We start from the raw sequence: 25,147 nt of genomic DNA, 5'->3' as shown, positions 1-25,147 counted from the left end.
ATATTACACATCATGTGTGTGTGTGTGTGTATGTGTATGTGCATGTGTGCTCAGTCATGTCCAACTCTTTGTGACCCCATGGACCGAAGCTCCCCAGCTCAGTCATGCCCAACTCTTTGTGGCCCCATGGACAGGAAAAATCCCTGTCCATGGGATTTTTCCAGGCAAGAATACTGGAGTGGGTTGCCAATTTCCTTCTCCAGGGGATGTTCCCAACCCAGGAATCAAATCCGTATGTCCTGCATCTCTTGCACTGGCAGGCAGCTTCTTTACCATTGCGCCACCTGGGAAGTTCACGTTACACAATAGTGACTGTCAATTTTCTGAAATGTGATAATGGCATATGGTTATGTAAGAGAATTTCTTCATTCCTAGATGATTATACACTTAAGTACTGAGAGTAATTAATTTTATCCAAATCGCCAGAGGGATATCAAATTTAACCTATGCATCTCTGTTCTCAGACTAACCTGCATGCAAGATATAAGTGCTACTAGGGCATGTGCTCTACAAGGGAGCAGCAGTATCACTCCCAAAGAGGTGAAAAGTGGTTCTGAGAAGATAGCAATCTAAAGCTTAACTCAAAAAACAAAAAAGTCTATTCATTATTTTCTCTTGTCATGGAAAAATTTTTTAAAAAATTTGGAGTGGGGAGGCGTTAATGAAAAAAATACAAAAGCTGGACTAAAGGCATCAGGAAAGGGAGGGGGCCTCAGATGCCCAAAAAAGCTGAACTCTTTATATATTTAAAAAAAGACAGAGGGGGAACAAAAGTATGAATGTTATAAAAGTAAAGTTCTGTTGTATAATGTCATAAGCAACATATAAAATTCTGCTGTATGAATCCAATGAAAACATTTTTAAGTATGTGATAATATATGTGTCCATTTATGTGCACATGTATGTATTTATACACATTTTACATACATCTTAAGCAGAAAAGACTAGAAGGAAATAACTGCTTTAGAGACAATCTGGTGTACCTTATGATTTTTTAAATTTTTTAAAACTTCCCTATATTTTTTATTCTTATGGGTATTTTATTCAACACCTATATATAACAAAGATCTTTATATTAAATAATATAACAAAGAACTGATTACTGTTAACGACTTTTCTTCATATCATTCATTTAACAAGTTCCTTACTAAAGTATCCTTATTAAAACCTGGAACCTGCATTTGCTTCCAGTGACCATAAGGGGTTCAAAATACACTCATTTCACTGCTTTGCCTCCGCCCTGTGAAATTCTTATCTTATTCTTTACACAGCTAATAAGTGGCTATGCTTTAAAGGCAGGTTTCTAACAATTATTATTGAAATAGCTGCCTACAAACCATATGTTTAACTTAAAAATTACCTCTAAGAGATGAACCCAACTATCATGGAAAACACAGGGACATGAATGAGTGGGCTAAGAATTGACAGAACTAAAAAAAAAAAAAAAAGAATTGACAGAACTAATTCTCCCCAGCTGACAGCTCTTTACAACATTCAGAATGTATGAACCCCAGAGAAGTGAAGTGAAGTGGAAGTCGCTCAGTCGTGTCTGACTCTTTGCGACCCCATGGACTGTAGCCCACCAGGCTCCTCCATCCATGGGATTCTCCAGGCAAGAATACCGAAGTGGGTTGCCATTTCCTTCTCCAGGGGATCTTCCCGACCCAGGGATCGAACCCAGGTCTCCCGCGTTGTAGGAATCCCAGAGAAATCTATTTCAAATTGCAGGACTCTAACAAGATATATTTTACATATGACAAATTTGTTTTCAATGATGCAACTATATAAGATTTCTCAGTACAGATCTGATTTTTGGGTTATTTTTAGACAAAAAGACAGATGCAAGTCAAGTCCTGAACAACTGAGAAGACAGCCCTCACTACACATTAGACTACTGTACACCAGAGCTTCCAAGGATTAAACAGAACCGACCACATAACGAAGGGCATACTGAGGCAACAATGAAGCTTTCAGCCTTTACTTACAGGAGAATCTCACAGATCCTGTGGCCTTTTTGTCCCATAGAATCCAGATATTTAAGACACCTTTTTCTTAGGTCTATAGCCTATAATGGAAAAATGCAACATCCAGAAACAACCATAACAAGGAGAATTTTATTTCTAAAAAGAAAAGCATCTTTTAAACATCAATATATGTACCAACATGAATGGATTTCTAAGACATATTTTTCATAAAACATCACAAATGACATGAGCTCCATGCCTATAAAATTATATTTTTCTATTCCTACAGAAAGGCCTAGAAATTTATTCCTCAAAACATTAGTGGTCCTTTCAGAGTGATGAGCTGCATTCTGGGGGTTTTTTTTTTGCCTTTTTCTTTATACTTGTACAATAAACCTGTTATCATCTTCTAAACAAAAGTAATAAAATAACCCATGTGTGCTAAAACTCTTTTCTACTAAAACTGAAAGCTCCTCCACTACAGACTCTTATAGCTTTCAAAACTGTTCAATTAAAGAACTAAGATGCGACTCTGCAGAGTATGCCTTTAACATATACTACTGGACTCTCAGTGGACAGAAAAGGGTCACCTTCATTAAAGGCACACTTCATTTCATTGTGTTTGGCAGATACTGTAGTTCTCACAAATTAAAGGTTTGCGGCAACCCTGCATTGAGCGAGTCTATCAGTGTCATTTTTCTAACACTGAAGAGTTAACAGGAAGTGTCTATTTGCTCCCTTCACGTCTCTGTGTCATATCTTGGTAATTTTTCACAACATTTCAAACTTTTCATCATTACTATACTTGTTACAGTGATCTGTGAACAGTGGTCTTTGATGCTACTATTGTGAAAAGATTACAACTCACTAGAAGGCTCATGTGATGATGGTTAGCATAAAAAGTATGTATCAATAAAGTATTTTTTAATTAAGGTATATGCATTGGTTTTTAGATATGATCCGGCTGCAGACTTAACAGACTACAGTGTAGTATAAACATAATTTTTATAAGCACTGGGAAACCAAGAAATTGATGTGACTCACTTTACTGAGATATTTACTTTACAATGGTGGCCTGTAACCAAGCCTGGAATATTACTGAGGTATTCCTGCTTTTAACAAAACAGTCATTATCCAAACTCCAACAGTTAAGCCTCTCAACTTACCACCAGGCTCCAATGTACCTTCCGATGAATAGGCACCAAAATAAGTTCCTGTTCAAAGAGACTGACCCCTTTGGTCCATCTTTTCACTGCTTGGTAACCCCCAGACTTTAATTTCGGATAGAAGAAAGTACTGAATGCATAAAGTGCTGGATACCCTTGCCTTTTATTTCTTTCCATCAGGAGGTTCATGTAAAAATTAATGACCTATAATACCAAGACAGTAAACATTGGAATATGGCAAGCACATTATTAAAACTTGATTTCTACCTGTAGGATGAATTAGAAATAAGACACTAAGGGAAGGGACAGAAGATAAAAGAGCTATCTACGACAGAAGATGGAAAGTGAAAAATGATCAGTGCAAAATGCGAGGGATTAAGAAGGAATGAGACTGTACTTCTGAGGCATATGAGTAAGAGAGCCAAGAGAAAGAACTCTAGGAGAAATTCTGCAACAACTAAAAGGTGTATATACTATATCACACATAAAACATGCAGAAATATTAACTGGAGGTGAATTTTACATAAATTATACCTCAATTTTTAAAAGCTCACTGGAAGGAAATACACCAATAGTTATTTTGTTTGCTTTTGAGTTGTGCCATTTTTTGTTTTCACAGAAATATGTAATTTTAATCATTTTTAATTGAAATATAGTCGATTTACAATGTTTCAGATGTACAGCAAAGTGATTCAGTTCTACATATATATTCTTTTTCAGATTCTTTTCCATCATAGATTATTACAAGAGACCTGTGCCACTTTTGAATGATAATATTGTTCCTTCACTTTTCCTATATTTTCTAATTTTTTTATAATAAACATATTGCATTTATAATATGAAACAGAAATGTTCTAATTTTACAAAAATGTGTTTATATGCCATGAGTCATGGCAAGAGGGAAGGCAGGCAAAGGGAGAAAAGGCAGGGGGCTGCATGGCTAGGTAAATGATCAACTAGAAAACTGGCAAGAACTAAGACCTAGCTTTAGCTGAATACGTAAGGATACAAGACAATTAGGCAAATTTTTATATTTATCACTCAAATGAAATAAAGAAACATACAGTGCACACAGAGTGATCAAAATATTTATTATCGAAAAAAATAAAATGGCTCCTATAAGAATTCATCTAAAATAAATGATCACTTGTCTGCTTCCTTCATCAGTTGCACCCAGGGTTCATAAAAATGTCACTAATAAATGAAGATGTAGATGAAACAAAGCACAGATACAGAAAAGGGAAACATTGCTAATTAAAGGCAGTAAACAATCAGAATTAACTATCTTTTCAAGGTTTAAGATGTTTTTGTTTTAGATAAACCAAAGCTGCCTTACCAATCCCTCCTGTGTAGAAACCACGATGTTACAGATAGAAAAGAGTTAAGCATAATGATAGTCCAAGGGGTAAAAAAAAGACAACTTACTTCATCATTGAGCCAGTGATAGTTTCTCAAGGTCTGGATATCTCCTCGAGTGATTCGTAATTTGAAAGCACTACTTAGGATCTCATCCTGTGGGCCATGGCCTAGAGCATTACTGATTTCCTTTTCCATGTCCTAAATTATAAAGTCCAGAAGTCGTTACTTTATTTTTTTTTAGAAGTTGTTACTTTAATAAAGAACCATTATCAAATACTGAAAGTCTGAGATTGAAAAAAGCTTTTCATCTCTGTAATACCTGACCCTTAAGAAAAACTATCAAAGACCTACTAAATTAAAGGATAAAAAGATTTTAATTCAGGACCACAAAACAGTCTTACTAATGGTTATATGAATGCCAGTCCAATTACTAGCTGCTAGAAAAAGTTATTGGGTAAAAGCATTTGAAGTATAGTCTCAATTATCCTACCACCATTTAAGGAGCACTATGAGCCAAACACGTACCAGATGCTTGAAGTACGTCATTAATCCCTATCTGTGGGGAAAGTACTGTCACCATTTTATAGAAGAGGTAAACCTCAGGGAATTTTGGTTACATGCGCAGGCATATGATGATTAAAAAACAGAGGCAAGATTTGAACCCAGAAGTGTCTAACTCCAGAACTTTCTTCTCCTTTCACAACACTATCAAAGCATTTTCATACTTTCCTTAACTATCTTCTGAACCTTGATTTTAAAAAATCAAAGTAATAAAATTAGGGCATCAAAGAGATCATTCTATCCATTTTTGATGTGAAGAGAATAACCAGAAACTAGAAAACTAGGCAGCAGTCTGACAACTGAGTCCTTATTGAATAGATGGCATCATTTTTCTAAAAAATTGCACAGATAAACATAAATTTATGCTATAAGCCTGGATCTACAAACCAACTAGAAACTTTCATCCAAATATTTTCACTTCTGTTTCCTCTACCACTAAACACAATTTTGCAACTTTATGGATCTTTCTCTCCACCTGCATGCCCAATACACAATAAGTGCTCAATAGATAATCACTGAATAGCAATCTGCTAAGACAACAATGGAGAAGTCTGTGGGCTCACTTTTAAAATGAGAATTTTTAACTACCTTCATTTCCTTGTTTTCTACAAGTTTTTACTTATTTGTTGTACAATGATCAAGGAAAGGAGCATTTTAGAGAACCAGAATCACTTGACAAACATTGTAATGAAGGGGAGTTCCCTAGCAGTCCAGTGGTTTGAACTCAGCACTTTGACTACCAGAGTCTCAGTTCCAACCCTGGTTGGGGAACTGGTATCCCATAGGCTGTGCGGCATGGCCAAAAATAAGTAAATAAAATGTTAAAAAGACAAAAACAAAAAAACTGCAACAAATCTCTTCATAATGTCAAACTCATACTATATAACTCAAAATATTTTAAGTTTAGAAAAAGAATCTACAAAGAGTCCATTATATTCCAAGATATGTGACAATTCTGTCCACTCACATTTGCTGAAATTATTCTAATCCCTTAGGCCACTTTTACAGATCACTAATGATCAGTGTAGCAAGTAACTGACCCGCCCTGATTTCCTTCACACATACATTCCCTAGCCTGGAGAAACTCCTCAAAACAAAACATGCACTCAAGCCTTGAGTAACTAAGGTTATTTAAAAACATGCTCTTATTGGGTTAACATAAGAAACAATACCTCCGTGAGCTCAAGAAGGTCCTCCGTCCTTTTATCCCGCTCTCTGTTTGGGCAACCTTTTTCTTTTGCGTCAAGCACTGACACTTTCCTCCTGAGTAAGCCATTGCTTCCACTGCCCAGGCGGAGTCGGGCTGACACTTCTTCAGACAGGTCGGGTTCCAGCTGAAGTCCCCTCCTCTGGTTAAAAAAATCCCCATATTTTACAGACATGCTTCATACTTGTACATATACACATACGTAACACATGATATATAAAACAGCACCATTATTTTGAAAGAAAAGAGAATGAGTAAATCCCCAAATGAATAAAGTACAAAAAACGTTATCTGCCTGTCCCTGCAAGAGGGAATAAAAACTTCAAGACCTAAGGTTCACAACAGGACACCTCAATTATAAACCATGAAACAGAACACTCATCATTTTCCCAGGAGGTAGCAAGAAAATTTGGAGAAGGCAATGGCAACCCACTCCAGTACTCTTGCCTGGAGAATCCCATGGACAGAGGAGCCTGGTAGGCTGCCATCTATGGGGTCGCACAGAGTCAGACACAACTGAAGCGACTTAGCAGCAGCAGCAAGAAAATTATTTTCACTTCTCTTATTTCAATTAAAAATAATATAGTCAAAAGATATACTGAAAAACTTTAAAAAAGCAAAATATATGACCCATAATCCTATCACTCAAAATAAACGTCCCTGGTGATCCAGTGGTTTTAAGAATCTATCTGCCGACGTGTGGGACATGGGTTCGAATTCTGGCTCAGGAAGATCCCATATACCTCAGGGCAGCCACGCCCCTGTGCCACAACTACTGAGCCTATGCTCCAGAGCCCGTGAGCCACACTGCTGAAGCCCGAGCACCCTACAGCCTTGCTCCGCAACAAGAGAAGCCACCACAATGAGAAGCCTGCACACCAGAGCACCAGAATTAGAGCAGGCCCCGCTCATTGCATCTAGAGAAAGCCCACACACAGCAACAAAGACATGGTACAGCTAAAAATAAATAATAAAAATTATCTATTAAAAAAACAAAAATAAAAATAAACCACTGCTATTTTTATACTAAGTAGACTTGTCCTTAGTATAAAAACAATGGACTGATTCAAAATTGGGAAAGGAGTACGTTAAGGCTATATATTGTCACCCTGCTTATTTAACTTATATTCAGAGTACAACATGTGAAATGCTGGGCTCGATGAAGCATAAGCTGGAATCAAGTTTTTGCAGGGAGAAATATCAATAACCTCAGTTATGCAGATGACACCACCCTTATGGCAGAAAGTGAGGAGGAACTAAAGAGCCTCTTGATGAAGGTGAAAGAGCAGAGTGAAAAAGCTGGCTTAAAACTCAACATTTGTAAGATGTGTAACAGTTTCAAGTAAATATGAAATCTTAAAATCTTGAATCTGAAAAGTCCTGAATAAATATTTTCCCTAAAGATGTACGGGCTTCCTAGGTGGCGCTAGTGATAAAGAACTCGCCTGCCATGCAGGAGACATCAGAGACATAGATTCAATCCCTGGGTCCAGAAGATCCCCTGGAGGAGGGCATGACAACCCACTCCAGTATTCCTGCCTGGAGAATCCCATGAACAGAGGAGCCTGGCAGGCTACAGTCCACGGGGTCGCAAAGAGGCAGACATGACTGAAGCAACTTAGCACACACAGCACAAAGATGTACGGTTTTAAAAAAATCTCCGAAAGAAGCCAGGCAACACAGATAAGGGCTGAGATGGAGCCAAGTCGGTCTCTCTTACAAAGGTGGCTACTGCACAGAGATAAAAATCTGGCAACTTAGAAGAAAGCCAAAGGTGTGTATCTTCAATGCTTGCTGCTTTTTCAAGCAAAATAATGGAATTAGAAATCAAATATCATCTTTCTTATTTTTCATGGGCACCAAAATTTTAATGTAAGTCACATGAAAGAAGCAAAGGCATAAAATTTAACTAAGGTTTCTACTTACACATTCATTTTCTAGTCTGATTCCAACTGTCTTTTCTGTATCAGAAATTTTCCCCTTTGAACACCTGAGGAAAAAAACTGAGAAATTACAGACTGGATGATTTTAATCTGGTACATGTTAAACTAGTTTTAGAAATAAGATTTAATAATTAGTAACAAATATTGCCTTGAGTTTATATAGTCCTCTAAACCAAAAGTTAGCAAAGTTTTTCTAAAAAGGATCAGCTCATAAATATCTTAGGTTTTGCAGGTCTTATGGTTTCTGTCATATCATCTCAACTTTGTTGTTTACAAGCAGCCATAAGTAGCATGTAAATGAATGAGCATGACTGTGTCCAATAAAAATTCACTTACAAACAGGTAGACCAGATTTGGGCCACAGTTTACCATACTCTGCTATAAATGGACCAGCATCTAAAATCCTAAGGCACATAGAACTGCCTTCACAGTTCATATACTTGAAACGCTGATCACTAAAACTACCCACCACACCCACAGCCTTATCTCAGCAGCACTCACTGATGCCTCCCAACCCCTAATGTCTAGGAGAGAAGGGCGCATCTTACACAAAAGCTACCTATATACCCACATATGCTGACTGACTGCCAGAGCTGAGGAGAGTTCACAGTTTCACAGATGTGGTTACTCTTAAATATAGTTTATAAAGTAAGAAAATAATGTCAGGGACTTTCCTTGCAGTCCAGTGGTTAAGACTCCACGCTTCCACTGAAGGGGTCACGGGTTCAATACCTGGGTGGGGAACTAAGATCCCACAAGCCGAGCAGTGCGGCCAAAAAAAGAAAGAAAGAAAATATGTCAAAAGAAAAGTTAGAATAAACCGAACCGTGTACCTCTTTTCACTTCTCACTGAACACAGAGGTCCCCTTGTTTCAACAACTCTATCTGTGAGAATGGTAAAAAAAAAAAAAAAAAGTGTTTCCTTTGTTAATCAATCTTATAGCTAGCATTTCACCTTACAGTCTCCAAAGTATGAAGATACTCATTAACACTGAAATGCTAAAATGGATTCCAAAGACATCAGTGTTTATACAAATTAAGTTGCTTAAAAATGCTGCATAAATCTCTTTCTCCTTTACATATAATCTTTAGTGTAAACTGGCTAACATCTGCTTATTTAGTAAGCTATTACTTAGTGTTATTTAGTGAATAGCAAGTGGGAAAAAACAAGGATATTAATATAGGAATACAACAAAACTAATTTTAGGCTCACAAAATATATGCTACAATACAGGAGCTAGGAGAATAATCAAGAAGTTATTTTATAAATCAGCTTTAACTTGAAATAGCTTTCTTACTAAACTACTAGTACTGGGTAAGTCAACGGCCTGGGGTCTGATAATGTTTTAAAGTTTGGTACACCATCTTTCACTAGTATGTCATTTTTCAATTTTATATTCTTTTGAATTAGGTTCAACATAATAAGGGTATTAAGATAGGGCTAAATCTGGGAACTCACATTGCTTTGGAACAAACTGAGTTGTTTTGAGTCCATGACTTTGCTCTTCCCCCCAGCCTTTGGTCTTTAATGTGTCCATCTGACTTCTTTGAGAACTTAGAAACACAAAAAGTGAAGATCAGATATAAAAGGAAAATCTATCATAAGTATTCACTGTCTCTACCTGGCAAACTTCTCCAGACAAGAGTTACTGATTACCCTGAAATGTCAACTCACAAGAGAGAGATCACAATATAGCATCATCTGAGACCAGGATGAAAGGAGTCTGATCCTGATTCTAATATTCGAGCCAAGATACCTAACCTCCAGTTTCTCTACCATAAAACTGGATGTTTTCAATGCCCAAAGCCACCTTGACCGAAAAATCTCAGAATGATAATACCCAAGTTAAAAGATAAAAGATTTTAAATGATATACTGAAATGCATCCCAAAACAACACATTAGAAGCCGAATGACAAAACCAATAGTTCATACTGCTGCTTCCAACAGTGACTAGTCAAAACGGAAAAAAACAGGAACATTCTGACTGACTAAACTGAGAATTTTTAAGTTCACAACCAAAGTTAAAATTTCCAAATAATCCCTTGTTATTTCTGCAATCAACAAGCTAGACAGTCTTGTGACTTTTTCAACTTATTGTTACATAATCTTCTGGGATCCCCTTCTGTGTATTCTGACACCACTTAGAATTATCAAGTAGACCTCAATCCTGAGCTCACATAATCTTTGTCCCCTTTTTACAGAGAAATACAAGGCCAGACATAAATCCCTTCTACCATTCTCAACTACTTGGTGGACTCAGCACATTTAAGTAACATGCAGTCTTACAAGGAACATTTTTTATGACTTGGGGTGACTTTAGTCTTATCTGCAGAGTGGAGGGAGAGTTTCCAACTGTGCTAAGATCCATCCTCTAAGATGCCTTAGGGACAATGTGTCTGTGGAGGCAGTGGCGGGAGGAATAAGGGGAGGTAAGGGAGGAAAAGGCAGGGGAGAAAAGGAGGAGAAAGGAAGACAGAGATTGTGAGAAATGTGTGTTAGGGAGGCTGAAAAAAAGCTCTGCTCCCTGGGAACCCAACTTCAACCAATGATTTCACTTTTCTGTATCAGAGTTTCATATAAGAGTTCACTTGAACAAAGGACTCTAAAGCTAACAGAAAATTATATTTTGTAAAACCACTGTTCTATATAACCATCACTAGATACAATGTTCAAATTATAGGGCTCTCAGTATTAATCTCTTTTTTCAACAAGCCCTTCCCAACAATCCCTTCTCCAAAAATAAGAAAAAAAGTTGTCTGGCAAAGCATTTATCTTGTTAGCTCATCTTTACCTTTGATGAGTTGAAGTTACAGGAGAAACAGAGTTTCCATGACCACCTTCTTTAAGTCGCTCCAATAACCTCCGGTATTTCTCTCTTTCTTCTTTTTGAACACCCTAAGTAAAAGAAAGCATTTAGATAACTACTAGCACATCAAACCTATAATCAAATCATAAACAAAGACTAAGAGGTCAAATGCAGCTCATGAATGTTTCATTCACCAGCACATTCTTTTTTATCTCAGTGTTCTTTTAACTCCTTTAATTTTACTTACCAATTTTATAACTTGAAAAGAGAAATCCCCCCAAAATCTGACCCCTTTTGAAACACTGTTATTAACAAACAGGAACTGTTGGTGAGCTATTCACTTCAGCCCATTTCACTCATTTATATTATCTGCTGGACCTTGATAGCATATGAGTTTTTGACAGTAGAACTGGGTTAACCATAAAAAAAAACTCAGCACAAATAATCCACTTGCATATTCAGAACATTCAACTTCCAAAATGAAACTGGTCTTACCAAAGACATCAATGACCCTCTATGGCCAGATCTAATAGACACTCTTTCAGCCCTTCTGTCATTTGACCTCTCCAGCTTATCACCCCGTTACCCTCACTTGCCTTCCTGGACAATAAATTCTCCTAATCTCTTGAAGACTATCTTTTCAGTCTCCAGTGTAGATTATTTCTTCTTCCTGCCTTTAACTGTTGATGGTTCTGCAGATTATCTCTTCTCACACTACATTCTCTGAGTAATCTCTTCAACTCCCTTGATTTATCCAACACCAATATGCAGAAGATTCATAAATGTGTCCCTAGCCCTGTCTTCTTCTCAAAACTCCCAACACGCATATCCAGGAGTCTAAGGGATATGCCTGCTTGCGTGTTTCACAAGCACTTTAAACTTCCAAAACTGAAGTCATCATCTTCCCCTAAATACCTAGGGTATCTTGGCACATCCTTATCCAAGATTGAAATCTGGGATTCAGGTTCTTCCATCTAAACTTATATCACACTTAACCAATAAATAAGTCCTTGATAATATTACCTCACAATATTTCTAGAATACAGCCTGTATATCCCCATATATATCTTCTCAGTCCCTGACTTCTCATCTAGGAGATATTAAAGCACTTTAACACCTCTCCTTAAAACCCCCTCCAGCGCTGCGGTCCATTGCTTTTGCTGCCTACATTTTTTCTGACTACAACAGTTAATGTATAAGCTCTGAGAGAACAGAGACAATATTTTATTCAATTCTTAGTTGCTGGGACCCAAATATGTATTTCTTTGATGAACTAAATTAAGTGGTTGAGAAAACCATTTAGCAAATTACAACAGGTGATGGTCTAGGGGAAATGCCAGAGACAGGAATAGTTCTAAATTCTCCCAAAGTAAGTGAAGACTTCAAGAAGGAAAGGAAGATTGCTGATGAACACATCACGCTAAGTGCCCTGAAAACCTAAGGGAAAAAAAGACGTACACCATTTACATTCCTTACTTAATCACAGCTATTACAGCTTATGAAAGAAACAAGTTAGAATAATTCAGGATTCTAAAAACAAAGAAATCTATAATCATATATTTTCCTAACATGATTCCTTTTCTTTTCTTTTACCTGAAAACTGACTATAGAATATCTCTAGAAAGATATATATAAGTATCAAACAGGAGCCAGATATAGGAGGGAGAGTGGGAAATTTACAGTCCCTGTACATCCTTTTGAATGGATCCTTATATCTTTTGAATTTTGTATCACAGAATATATACTCCCCCAATTCCTAAAATTACTTTAAAGAGATCACGCTAAAAGGCCTTACCTCCTCCACAGTACAATGAGGACGCCTCAGACCCTTGCCACCCTCTTCAGAAATCATCTCTGTTACAACCTGCTCCTGAGACTTCCACGTTAAAGAACTCTCTGGATTGCCTTTGCTGTGGCGACGGCCACCTGGTCTTCTAGTATAACCTTCTGAGCTCAAAGTAAAACTGAGAAAAATAAGAAAGGAAAAAACAGTTACTCCCAAATTGCTTAAATTGCTGGAGTTTAAGCTTCAGGCCATCCTGTGATTAAGCTGTCTCAGGTTAAGCTTGCTCCTGACAACTACCATTCACAAAAATCAAATCTCTGGAGCAGAGGGCACCACAGAATCTGTGATGGAATGCCTATTAAATTTAAATGTCTACTAAAATTAAAATGAGCCACCAGGGCTGCCACAAGAAAGCCTTTGCCTTCTTCCTCATGCCCAGTTTTCCAACTCCAAATCTGGCTTCAGCTCCCTATTACGCTACATACCCTCCTCTGGTACTGCACTTTTCCTTTAGTCATTTGGCACCACTGCAATTAAGTATTGGTGTGATTGTTTAATGTCTGCAACCCACACTAAACTCCATGAAGACAGAGATTTCATCCTTTCACCACTGTATCCTGATACATGAGCTAAGTCAAAAGGCACTCCATCAGTGTCTGCTGAATAGCAAACTAACGAACAATAAATTAATAAATGCTAAAGAATCAGAAGCCATGAAACCCCCACCTAGTCACTGTTGCTGGGGGACAGACCCTGCCTCTCCTGATATTACCAATAATGAAACAAACTGACATCATATTACTCCTGATATGATATTTAACAAAGGACACAACAGGGACCTCCTTGGCAGTCCAATGGTTAAGACACCAAGCTCCCACTGCAGGGGGCAAGGGCGGGATCCCTGGTTGGGGAACAAAGATCCCACACGCTTGATGGCAGGGCCAAAAAAAAAAGAAAGGACACTATATCACATAGGCAGTATCTTTACCAAAAAAATTTGCATGATCTTAAACAAATTATGAGAAAATGTCAGACAAGATTAAGAGAGATTCTATAAAAGCAATGCTTTGTACTCTTTAAAAATATTCATGCTATTACAAAGAGAGGCTGTGGGGTTGCTCTAGATTAAAGGAGATCAAAGAGACATGAAAATTAAATATAATACATGATCCTGCCCTGAATTGTGGGCCAGAAAAAATAATCTCTGTAATAGAGAAATTTAAATAACATTATATAATAGTATTACATCAATGTTAAATTTTCTGATTTTGGTACTCTGGGATTATATAAGTGAATGTCCTCATTCTTAGAAATAAACAGTCAAGTACTTATGATTAAAGGGGTATAAGTCTAAGATGTACTCTCAAATGAATCAGGAAAAAAGTATTATGTACATATAACACAGAATGATAAAGCAAACGGGCAGAATGGTAACAACTGGTGGGTGGGTCTAGGTCAAATCTATTCACCTACAGAGTTTCAGAATACATGAAGCCAAAACTAACATAACTGAATAGGAGAAATAGTCAAGTCCACAATTATAGCACGAAACATCAACACACTATATTCATCAATCATTAAAAAAGTAGACAGAAAATCAGTAAGACCTATAGACATTATCAGCAAAGTAACTGATATTTATAGAACACTCCACCAACAGTAGCACAATACACATTCTTCTCAATGCACACTGAATAACACCCAAACTAACATACTCTAGTACATAAACAAATGTTAACAAATTTATTTTTATTTTTCATATTTTGGCTGCACTGTACGGCATGCAGGATCTTAGTTTCCCAACCAGGGATTGAACCCATGCCGCCTGCAGTGGAAGCACAGAGTCTTAATCACTGGACTGCCAGGGAAGTCCCAAATGTTAAAACATTTAAGAGAACTGACATCATACTAAGTATATTCTCTGACCATATGAAATTAAACTAGAAATCAATAACAGAAAAATATCTGGAAAGGCCCAAACATGTAGAAATTAAACAATTCTATATTTCTAAATAATCACAGGTTAAAGAGGAAGAGTTCGAATGAAGAGTAAGATGAGGAGTATATGTAGACCTGCTGTTTTGTAGAATTAACTTTAACTTCAGCTTAACCAGTTTTCTTGTAATTACATTCATATTATTGATCTTTGCAGGAATACTACAGTCGGTGATGATGTCTTGCTCAGTGCAATGTATCTGGAGGCCAAGACGTCAGTGTGCCCACAGTAGGTGATTTAAACTTTGTTGTTTTGGTTGTGGTGTCAGGCAGGTTTCTCCATCAAACTTTTACTTACTACCTCCAGCTTAACTGATGATCCCTGTTATTAAATCAGTTATTACTGTGATAGTTACAAGATGGTGATTTTCTAATTCCATCATTCCTTCTAAACTTATTAGTTGGCATCCAGCTTAAAGGTCTTTTCCTCTCACATTATGTATTTATTTATTTACACATCTATATTCCTGTCGAATAAAGATGAAATGAATAAAATTTGATGCTTAACTGTCCCTAGATTTTGAAGCCTCCTTTAATTGCTGGCACAAGATGTTCCATGATCATTTTTTATTATCTCTCCTAACCCTATAATCAGCCATTTATCCAAGTTCAGGGAGCCTTACTTTTTAAAGTTAGTGTCTCATTTTCAAACATAAGTGGATAGCCAAGGATTATCAGTTATTTGAATAAGAAAGGTAAGACCAAAATAAACCAAAGTGGGAGGAGGAATTCAAAGGAAGCAGGCAAAACAAGGAGAAGTAATTTTAAAATAATTAATAGCTTAGACAGATAAAAGTTACTGCAGCTCTGTAGTAAGAATTCAATGCTTGGAGAAAGAAAAAGTCATGGGGAGTAGGGAGGGGGAGGATGCTTACAAATTAAAAACTATGAAGCCAAAAATATATACATGCATATATGTATATGAACATACCATATGTATATAAATATATATTTTTAATAAAAGATTTTTTTTAAGGGCAAGGATAACAACAAAAGAGAATATATAGAAAAATTATATTAGATCAATCCATGAGGCCCAATATCCAAGCAACAGAAATTCTAGAAAGTGAGAACACAGGAGAAGAAAATTACTAATAGAATAATAATAGTTCATTGCACACATGATTTCTGCACTGTCCTGGATGCTTATTATTCTTCAAAAAAAAGTTTGTGAGTGACAATTCTTTTTTAAAAGGTTTTCAAGGGAGTTCCCTGGCAGTCCAGTGATTAAGATGCCATACTTTCACTGTCAAGGGCCCAGGTTTGATCCCTGGTTGGGGAACTAAGATCCCACAAGCTGCACAGCATGCCCACAAATAAAAATAATTTAAAAAAAAAGTTTTTCAAAATTATATAGGCATATGATACAGTAGAAAAAGTAACCCATACTTGAGTACAAGTCTCTCATCAGCTATATGATTATTTGGCAAGTTACTAACCACAAAGTACTTATTTACTAAGATTACACAATAGAATAAAAGTGAAAATGCCCAGCAAGAATGAGCACTTAAAAATTACCAAGTTTCCATTTACAGAAGGGCAGAATTAACACTTACCCAAAGGAAGGCAGGACTCTGCGTGGCTGATCTCGAGTTACTGTCACTCTGATCTTTGGATAATCACTTATTCCATTAGGAGATTTATTACCTATTTTTAAAAACCATTTGTAATTGTAAAAGAAAAACACAAAGAAACTTGTGAACAGTATGCATTAGAAAAGAAAATCCGTGAACAGTCTATACTGTAGAACTAAATATTTTATTTTTTTCAAATTCTGTCATTATCTAGCACAAATTTTGTAAAAGTTAAAGGAAAAGCAATAGTGTTTAATCTGTCTTTGCTCTCAGGTAGGCAGTAGTAATTCATAGGAAAGCTTTACTAGTTTTGCTTGCTGGGGCTAACAAGAGGCATGAGGAATTCAATGATTATAAATTCTTTGTAATCTAGTTAAATTGAATAAATTTTTAAAATTGTTTCTTCTTCTCTAGAAAACAGAAGTATTTTTAAATGAAAATCTGCTATGTTACTACGTTTACCGGAAGTTTCCAATACCTGTGCGATGGTCACTATACTTCAGCCACATTTTCTGCTGGAGCTACTACCGGGCCTTGGAGTGCAAAGAGATTAAAGCTGAAGTTGTTTAAGTCAGTAGCCGCAAAACTTAAAACTGACCTGCATTCATTTGTGTGTAAAGCCTGACTTCAATCAATGTTCAATCCTGTGGGGTTTTTTGTGTGTGTTAGTCGCTCAGTCATGTCTTACCCTTTGTGACCCCATGGACTGTAGCCCGCCGGGCTTCGCTGTCCATGGGGATTCACCAGGCAAGAACACTGGAGTGAGTTGCCATGCCCTCCTCCAGGGGATCTTCCCAACCCAGGGATCCAACCCAGGTGTCCCGCATTGCAGGTGGGGTTGTTGGGATTCTTTAAGTAATATTAAATAAACAAAGAAAAAATTTGGAATTCCCAAAAGACATCTACAAGCGTTTCAGATTAGACTGTGGATTTCTTTACACAAGAAATCTGCTCTAGGAATACCTGTGCTTCTCTCAATAGGCTCTGCATACCCACAGAAACATAGTGCTAGTACTTCAGACACAACGTAAATCTGGTATCTCCTCTATATGTCAATTTTCTGAACACAATTTCTGAACACCATCTGAACACAATTTCTCTACAAGTTTTTTCCCTCTTTCTCTCAAACTCTACAAGCCTGTCTGTGTACCACAGATCACAGTCATCTTCAGGACTCTATCTTCTTCCTATTTTTTCCTGTCAGAGCATTTTGTATCATATATAAAATAATTACAATTCAATTTGGGGGTCTCAGGATGATACGGAGATTCCTAATCCACAAAACTATGAGAACTGGGAACCTTAGGTTACTCCCCAATCAGATGATGTCCCTCAAAGGCAGGGTTTTATTATTTTGCTATTTTATTGTTATTTGTTTTGTTACTTTGCTATTAAAGTTTTACTATTGTTATTTTGTTACTAAAGGTTTTATTATTTTGTTATTCCTGATAATTTAGCAGAGTGCCTAACATAAAGTAAGCACTCAGGTAACATTGTTTTTTTTCTTTTTTCTTTTTAATGAATAAGCCCTGATCTAAGTCACATTAAAGACACTGATAAAGCAAATAGGAATCATAACAGTAAATCCAAAGACAATACTAAAGGAAAGCTATTGGCTTTTTAGAATGGTAGAGACTATATCTATGCTCTCATCCAAAGCCAAATCAGTGTTTTCCTTTCATATTCCCAAAACTCAGAGAAAAGAAGTGGAAGAAGGTAGGGGAAACAGAAATATTTTTGACCACCTCACCCAGTTTCAGCATGTTGTTCCAGGATCCAGAACCGGTCAATTCAGAAGATGAGGAGTTTGAAAATACCTTGAAATCAAAAAGAATCACCTCTGTAATAACTCTTAGAATTTAAATAAGTTTTAATATGAAAAAAAAAATCATTCTGTTGGTAATGATTTAGTTACCTTACAGAAGAAATTCCGTCAATTAGACCAAAGGTTTAATTTGTGAAGACTCACAAAATGACATAAAAAGTAACAATTGAAGATTCTTCACACATACTCAAATGAAAAAGCAGATGTAGAGTTGACCCTTGGTCAACAGAGTCTGAACTGCATGGATACAATTAAATGCGGATTTTTTCAATAGTAAACACTACAGTATTACACAATTACCAGTTGGGAATCCATGGATGCGAGACTTCAGACACAGCAGAACCATGGATCAGGAAGGCCAACTACCGAGTTTTTGACTATGTGGAGAGGTGGAGCCCATAACCCATGCATTCTTCAGGGGTCAACTCTATTAGTAATTAGGCTCTTTATAAACATTTTTTAGATCTATAATCTCTTAACCTTTAATTATTTCATTACTATATCAAGGCTAATTAAGACATGAACATTTCAGAAAGAAGTCGTTCTACACATTAATTCATAAAAAGAGAATATTTCTAAAATTTAACTTTAATGATTAAGTACAAAAATCAGTAGCTCCAATGAAACCTTATCCTCACTGACCTCTCCTGAAGGGACCACATTCCGTGTTCCATTACAAGCAGAAGTTACCATGGGTTTTGTGGTCAGCTGGAATGGAAATCCAAACAAGCTGGCAGCATTGTACAGACTGTTTTTCACTTGATGAATAAAGCAATCTGGAAAGTGTAATATAGATTACATATACATGTAAATATAGTGTAATTAAGCTTCAAACAAAAGAAAAATTGTATCTAAGAAAAGGCCTCTCTCAGTTTTTATTAGCAGTCCTGTCTTCAACCACTGAGAGAAAAAAGTACCTGTAAAAATAATTTTTCTCATATCTGAATATCTGCAATTCCAGCATTGTGATTTCGGGATTTTTTAGTAAAGTATCTGGGAGGCTACAAAAGCATGAAATCATCACCTAGCAAATTACATACCAATTCATACACACAATGAAGGCCTGAAATGACAACTTTCAAGAAATGCATTCCCCAGAATATATACTGTAAAATAAATCTTTCCTAGAGAAATAAGGGCATAAGTTAGACAAGGTGGAGCATAAAGCTACTAGGTATAGCAGAATTCTACAGGAAGCATTATCATTAACTCACTGATTTGTCCTTACTTTTCAGGCAAGTACCAGTACAGCTGACCTAAATAACAACTTACCTCGTGCTTGTTCTATCTTGGCTACATTCAGGATGGAAGTTACTGAAGTATAAGATATGTGGTTCCTAGACAACCATGATGGAAACAAGGCTAGCCTATACTGGAGAAGATGTGATGAAAGATCTCAGGCTCATCCCTCCTTGTCACCAAAAATAAAGATTACAAACTAAGTAAGTAAATAAATAAGGGGGAGGGGTAGAGTTCAATGCTTTCCCCACTTCCTCCTTTTAGCTCACTACCCCTTTCTCACTTCCTACACTGCTGATTCATTTTCTACAATTCCTTTTCTATTTCCTAATTAACGGTATTTAACGGTATTCTAAAGCACTAGCTTGAGTGCTTTAGAACCACATTCTGCTTCACAGAAAAATAGCCTGAAACAGTGGCTTTTAAACATCAAGCACTCCAGAACATACAAGATATAAAATACTTTCCAGAAAGATAAGTGAATAATTTAAACAACAAGAAAGGTGTGCTAAATGGGTAAAGCAGAATCCAATTTTAAGTAATTTGTCACTACAGAATAGTTAGAAGTACCAAAATTTGCAAATGTCTTGTTTCTCATTTTAGGAATAGGAAAGAATTTCAGGTTAACTCTCTAGTGATGTTGAGGGATTACACTCTCCTGAGCTGTAAGTGGGAGAAAAAGGACTTCAGGAATTGGTACTTATCATCCAAACTGCCATCCAGACCTCAGAGGGCAGGAGGTACTCTTAACATAAATAGTGGGCACAAAATGTACTGTAATATTTTCCTACGTATTTTGTCAAAATCTGAATGTACTCCAAAATTATGTCAAAAGATTTCATAGATTAAAAAAAAAAGAGCAAGGTTAGAAGGTCCACTTCATCTGTAAAATGAAGATGAGACCCTCTTATTTCGCTGAAACTACACTACATAGACCTCTTCAAATCCCTTTCATCTGTAAGATCATGAGTCTGCAATTCTAAGCTCCTCCTCATTTTCATCCTTCCTTTTCTTCTCTCCAAAGCAACCAATAGATTCATACTGTCTAATATAGTAGCCAGTATCCATAAGTGGTTACCTAAGTTTAAATTCAATTAAAATTGAGTTCAGTTCCTCAGTTTCGTAGCCCCACTTGAGGTACTTAATAGCCATCAATGCAGAGAGTGGCCAGGACTGCTAGAGACCTTTACAAGCTCTGCCAGTAAGTATTGTCTCTGCTACCCACTGCTTCCCCCTTGGGAAGTTCCCTTCTACAGTTTCTAGTCAGAAAATCTTTATATTTTGTGGAAATCAAGGAGGGAGGGAACTTTAACATAGAAGTCCAAATAGATAACTGCCAAAATTATTGCAGGAACCTTCTCTATTATCACTATCAAATCTTTAACCATATACAGTTGTTTATTTACATTTTTCTATAAAATTGACTCTTTTTTGGCTAAACAAATAAAATTGATTCTTTTTTGGGGGGGGGCTAAACAAATGTATTTATAAAAGGTTACTTTATATTGCTACCATTAATGTAAAGAAACCTCACTTGCCTTATGATGAAATGAAAACACAATATTAAGTTCTAGCTGGGCCTGTTAAAAAAGGGACAATTGGGTAGCGCCAGTGGTAAAGAACTCGCCTGCCAATGCAGGAGACCCCTGAGGGGAAGATCCCCTGGAGGAAGTCTTGGCAACCCACTCCAGTATTCTTGCCTGGAAAATCTCCTGGACAGAAGAGCCTGGTGGGCTACAGTCCATAGGGTCAAAAACAGTCAGATATGACTGAAGCAACTTGGCATGCACACAACATGTATTACCCAAGTTTTAAATACACAATAGCATTAAATTAACATGTTTTCTGCTTAAAATAATCAGAAATTAAAATAACTGAAAAAGATGCAACATTTTTATTAATATGAATAGTTTATAACATAATTCAGATGTTACTTAATGCTATGAATGCTGGATCTCCTAAAATCATTTCGTGAATTATTAGCTATCCTATGTTTGGGGAATATTGTCCTAATGAATTCAGTATAAATTCCTGTCAAAGTCCCTCTGTATTTTGAACTCTCTCTTTTGTCAACTTTTCCCCTAAGTTTTATTTGCTATTTCCTGAATTGCACAACTTTCCCATACTGTTCCCTCTGCCTAGAATGCTTTTCCTTCCTATTGTTCTCTGTTGATATCCCATCTTCCCTTCAAGACTCATCTCACATATTAGCTCCTTCATCAAATATTTATTGAGACTCTTAACCAGAAGAAAATTGGACAGTATTTTGTTACTACCTTTCTTGTATCATTTATCATATCCTCATGGACATTAGTATTATTTATAATACTTGTCTTAAAACCCCCCACTATATAATCAGACACCCCCTACAATTTTAAAGTACATAAAATAGAGACCCTGTCATACTCATTTTCATATTTCCTGTGGAACCTAACACATTGCTTAACAGTAAGACAGGCTCAATAAGCACTCATTGGATTTAAATGAAATCTTAACACAAACAGGGCAACTCTTTACCTCATCTGGAGGTAGATTCAATTAACATGCATTTTTGAGAAAGAAGAAAATATTACTACAGTAGTCCTCTGTGCCTTTTCCCTCTAATCTACATCTTTCACCAAATGATGTCTAGTCCTTCAGATATAGAGAAGGAAACAATTTGAGACAACAGCTTAAACTAATTCACTCAGCTATCTGAGGACCTTTACTTTATAGGAAGATTACGAATTCTGAAGTGCACTTTCAACACAGACTCATTTATCTGGAAAAATACTTAAGTCTCTGGTAATGCTGGTTACCTCCAGAGAGGATAACTGAGTAGAAGAGGGAGAGGAAAGAGACTTACATTTCACTGTATGTACTTTTTATCTTTTGAATTTGTCCACACATATATTTTTCTTATTTAAAAAACTAACTTTTTAAAATTAATATTTAATACCTAATCTTGGTCTTTTGGCTGGTATTTCATCAGTGTCCACTGTAGAAAACAGAGTGCTGAAAAAAAGAGAAAAGAGAGATATATATGCATATATTCATATCCACACACATGCATTTCTATAAGTAAGCTTACTATTCATATAATACACCATCTTCCATTCACTTTGTCACGAGATCCAACTGATGTTTACGATATAGTAGGCCTCTAGCATTTGAGGATGTAACACTATGGTTCAACTACATGAGAGAGATCCAAAACTCCCTATTATAACAACTTGTAGTCTGGCTAAAATACAATCATGAAACTGATCAGAAATCACTTACCTAGTAAAGGAATATAGGTAAAAGCTTAGGACTATGTTATTTCTTTTCTTTACAGAAATGATTTAAGAATAATTTCCTTTTGAAAGATGACACTCCCCCCCCAAGAGAAAGTAATTTTCTACTACACATAGAAGTAGGAAACACAAGATGACAAGATGCCTTAAAAGATGGTTCTCAGCCAAAAAAAGGTGTTATATTTAACTACATTTTTATCATGGAAACTATATTACTAGTGATAACAAAGAATTTGGAAATCCAGGAAAATTTTTGGGCCTATGCTTCAAGAAAGTTACAAGTTCATGGTATAATCATCTTTCTAAAGATGGACTTAAAAATGGTTTACATTTAAAAGTTATTTTAGATTAAGGATGTGTGGTAAAGAACAGGATTTTGATCTACAAGCCACTGTTTTCCTGACCAGTAGAGGTTCGCAGTAAAAATAATAAAGGACCCGGGAGAGGAAATGAACATTTCTCTATTCAATAAATAAGTAGCAACTGCCTATCCACATCAGCCTCTGCACAAGGACCTTGGGACAAAATACATAAACACTACCCTTACATACCCTAAGCATCATTTTAGGCACTTTACAACTTGTTCTCAAATGATCCTTGTATCAACCCTACAGAAAGGTAGAAAGAATATGTTGAAACCTTGCCCTCTCTGGAACACATGATGGAATTTTTAGTCCACAACTAATTCATCAATGATCTTCATTCTTAGACTCACAGAGTAAATAATCACCTTTTTCTCTCAAGCTCCAAGAAACCACCCTCTAACGATCTTGAGGCTTAGTAAATGAAGTTAACAGTTGATCATTAAAAGTTGGGGGGGTTATGTATAGAATTGGTATGGTATTTTATTCTCTAGATTAATTCTTTTTTTTTTAAATACTGGAGTGGGTTGCCATTTCCTTCTCCAGGGGATCTTCCCCACCCAGGGATCGAACCCAGGTCTCCCGCACTGCAGGCAGAAGCTTTAACTTCTCTGCCACCAGGGAAGGGAAGCCCCTCTAGATTAATTCTTAAAGAAGGTGGTAGACACTATGAAACTGGACAAACCAAAAGGCAAATACTAAGAACAACTTTTAGTTTCCCCCAAATTTTAACTTTACTTTCAGAGTATAGATTAGGGATCTTTTTTTGAAGAAATGAAATACCTATCTTTTTCTCATACCCTAATGCTAAAGCACAGGATCACTCTCCCTCCCTCCCCAGCAAAACACACACACACACACACGCAAGGTCTGACAGCTGCCTTCCAAACAAGACAGCTACTGTGTCTTGGTGCTAAGAGAACAGTTAAGTGTAGTCAAAACGGCTTTGCGCAAACTATGAAGTTCACTTCCCTTAACTGCACTTACCGCGCACAGATGACACTTGGGAGTGTGTTTTGTAAACAATGAGCCACACAAACACAGTATTCCTTCAACTTAAAGTTTTCAAGCTAAGAGCAGCAAAATATGATAAAAACCTCATTTGTTGATAGAAGCCAACTTGGACTCTGACAAGAAAGATATTCACCATCACCGACCACTGGCCCCTTCCATCATCAGGAGTCGCATCTGCACAGCGCCGAGGAGCAACTACGTCACCGGGACACCCGCGACCCGCACCTCTAACGCCTCGGTCCAGCTACCTGTTTCTGCCGAGAGGGGCCTGCCTGGCTGGATCACCGCTACTCCAGCCGAACCCGGGGTGGGGGAGGGGGAGAGCCAGGCCGTGGCTCGGGCCCCTCTCCTCTCACCTGTTCGAGCGCCGCCTCTTCAGGAGGGCCCTGGCAGGGGGCACCGGCCGGTCACAGAAACGGAAAATGGTGCCGAGAATCCTAACCAGCCATTTGTACATACCAGGCCCAAGCAGCAGCGGCGGCCGACACACCCCGAGACGCAAACCCCAGAGCTGTCGCCGCCGCTGCCGCCTTCGCTGCCTCGGCCACCGCCGCCACAGCTCAGTCGCCGACTTGTGACGCGATCCTAGGGCCCACAGATACAACGTCCCCAGGGCTACAGGCGGCCCCCGCGGGCCCCCGCTCCTGACGTCACCTCCTCCCGCCCGACCGGAAAGCATCTTAGCCCTCAATCTGCGCAGGCGCAGTCTAGATCTCCACCTCCCTAGCCTAGCAACCTGTAAGCCAGGTCCTGGCCCAATCGCTCCCGAGATCTTAAGGGCTGTGGGCGGGGTTTTCTCTTGGGCAGAGCCAGTCCTGAGGCTGCCCGCGGGACAAGGCCCACAGGTCGCACCTGAGGGCTCTCCAAGAGAAAGCGAGCGCTTCCAGGCCTGGAAACCCAAGGGGTTTATCAGTAAATGTTTAAGTGCACGTTAATTAACAAATGTTTACCCTACTGAAAGTGAAAGTCGTTCAGTCGTGTCCGACTCTTTGTGACCCCATGGACTATACAGTCCACGGAATTCTCTAGGCCAGAATACTGGAGTGGCTAGCCTTTCCCCTTCTAATTT

At 37.5% G+C, this 25,147-nt stretch overlaps 1 protein-coding gene across 4 annotated transcripts in view; it reads right to left on the bottom strand.

Annotated features, from left to right (window-relative positions):
• SENP2 (SUMO specific peptidase 2) overlaps positions 1-24,753 on the bottom strand; it is a 33,266-nt gene extending 8,513 nt beyond the window's left edge. Inside the window, exons 1-14 of one of the 4 annotated variants that reach the window (XM_061166756.1) lie at positions 24,435-24,753; positions 22,366-22,421; positions 18,831-18,964; positions 18,114-18,180; positions 16,346-16,436; positions 12,804-12,972; positions 10,994-11,097; positions 9,660-9,754; positions 8,877-8,944; positions 8,184-8,249; positions 6,223-6,399; positions 4,556-4,687; positions 3,131-3,334; positions 1,986-2,065 (exon numbers count right to left, since the gene is read on the bottom strand). In XM_061166756.1, coding sequence (XP_061022739.1) covers positions 1,986-2,065; positions 3,131-3,334; positions 4,556-4,687; positions 6,223-6,399; positions 8,184-8,249; positions 8,877-8,944; positions 9,660-9,754; positions 10,994-11,097; positions 12,804-12,972; positions 16,346-16,436; positions 18,114-18,180; positions 18,831-18,964; positions 22,366-22,421; positions 24,435-24,535 — 1,544 coding nt within the window. In that variant the 5' untranslated portion in view covers positions 24,536-24,753. Of the gene's footprint in view, positions 1-1,985; positions 2,066-3,130; positions 3,335-4,555; positions 4,688-6,222; positions 6,400-8,183; positions 8,250-8,876; positions 8,945-9,033; positions 9,086-9,659; positions 9,755-10,993; positions 11,098-12,803; positions 12,973-16,345; positions 16,437-16,841; positions 16,897-18,113; positions 18,181-18,830; positions 18,965-22,365; positions 22,422-24,434 lie in introns of those variants that run through there. The other 3 variants (XM_061166758.1, XM_061166759.1, XM_061166760.1) reach the window with 3 other exon arrangements.
• Positions 24,754-25,147: the final 394 nt, after the last annotated feature.

The sequence above is a fragment of the Dama dama genome, chromosome 19 (assembly GCF_033118175.1).
Source record: "Dama dama isolate Ldn47 chromosome 19, ASM3311817v1, whole genome shotgun sequence".
Classification (NCBI taxonomy): domain Eukaryota; kingdom Metazoa; phylum Chordata; class Mammalia; order Artiodactyla; family Cervidae; genus Dama; species Dama dama.
The sequence above is the reverse complement of the archived record's forward strand: the minus strand, read 5'-3'. Positions and strand labels throughout refer to the sequence as shown.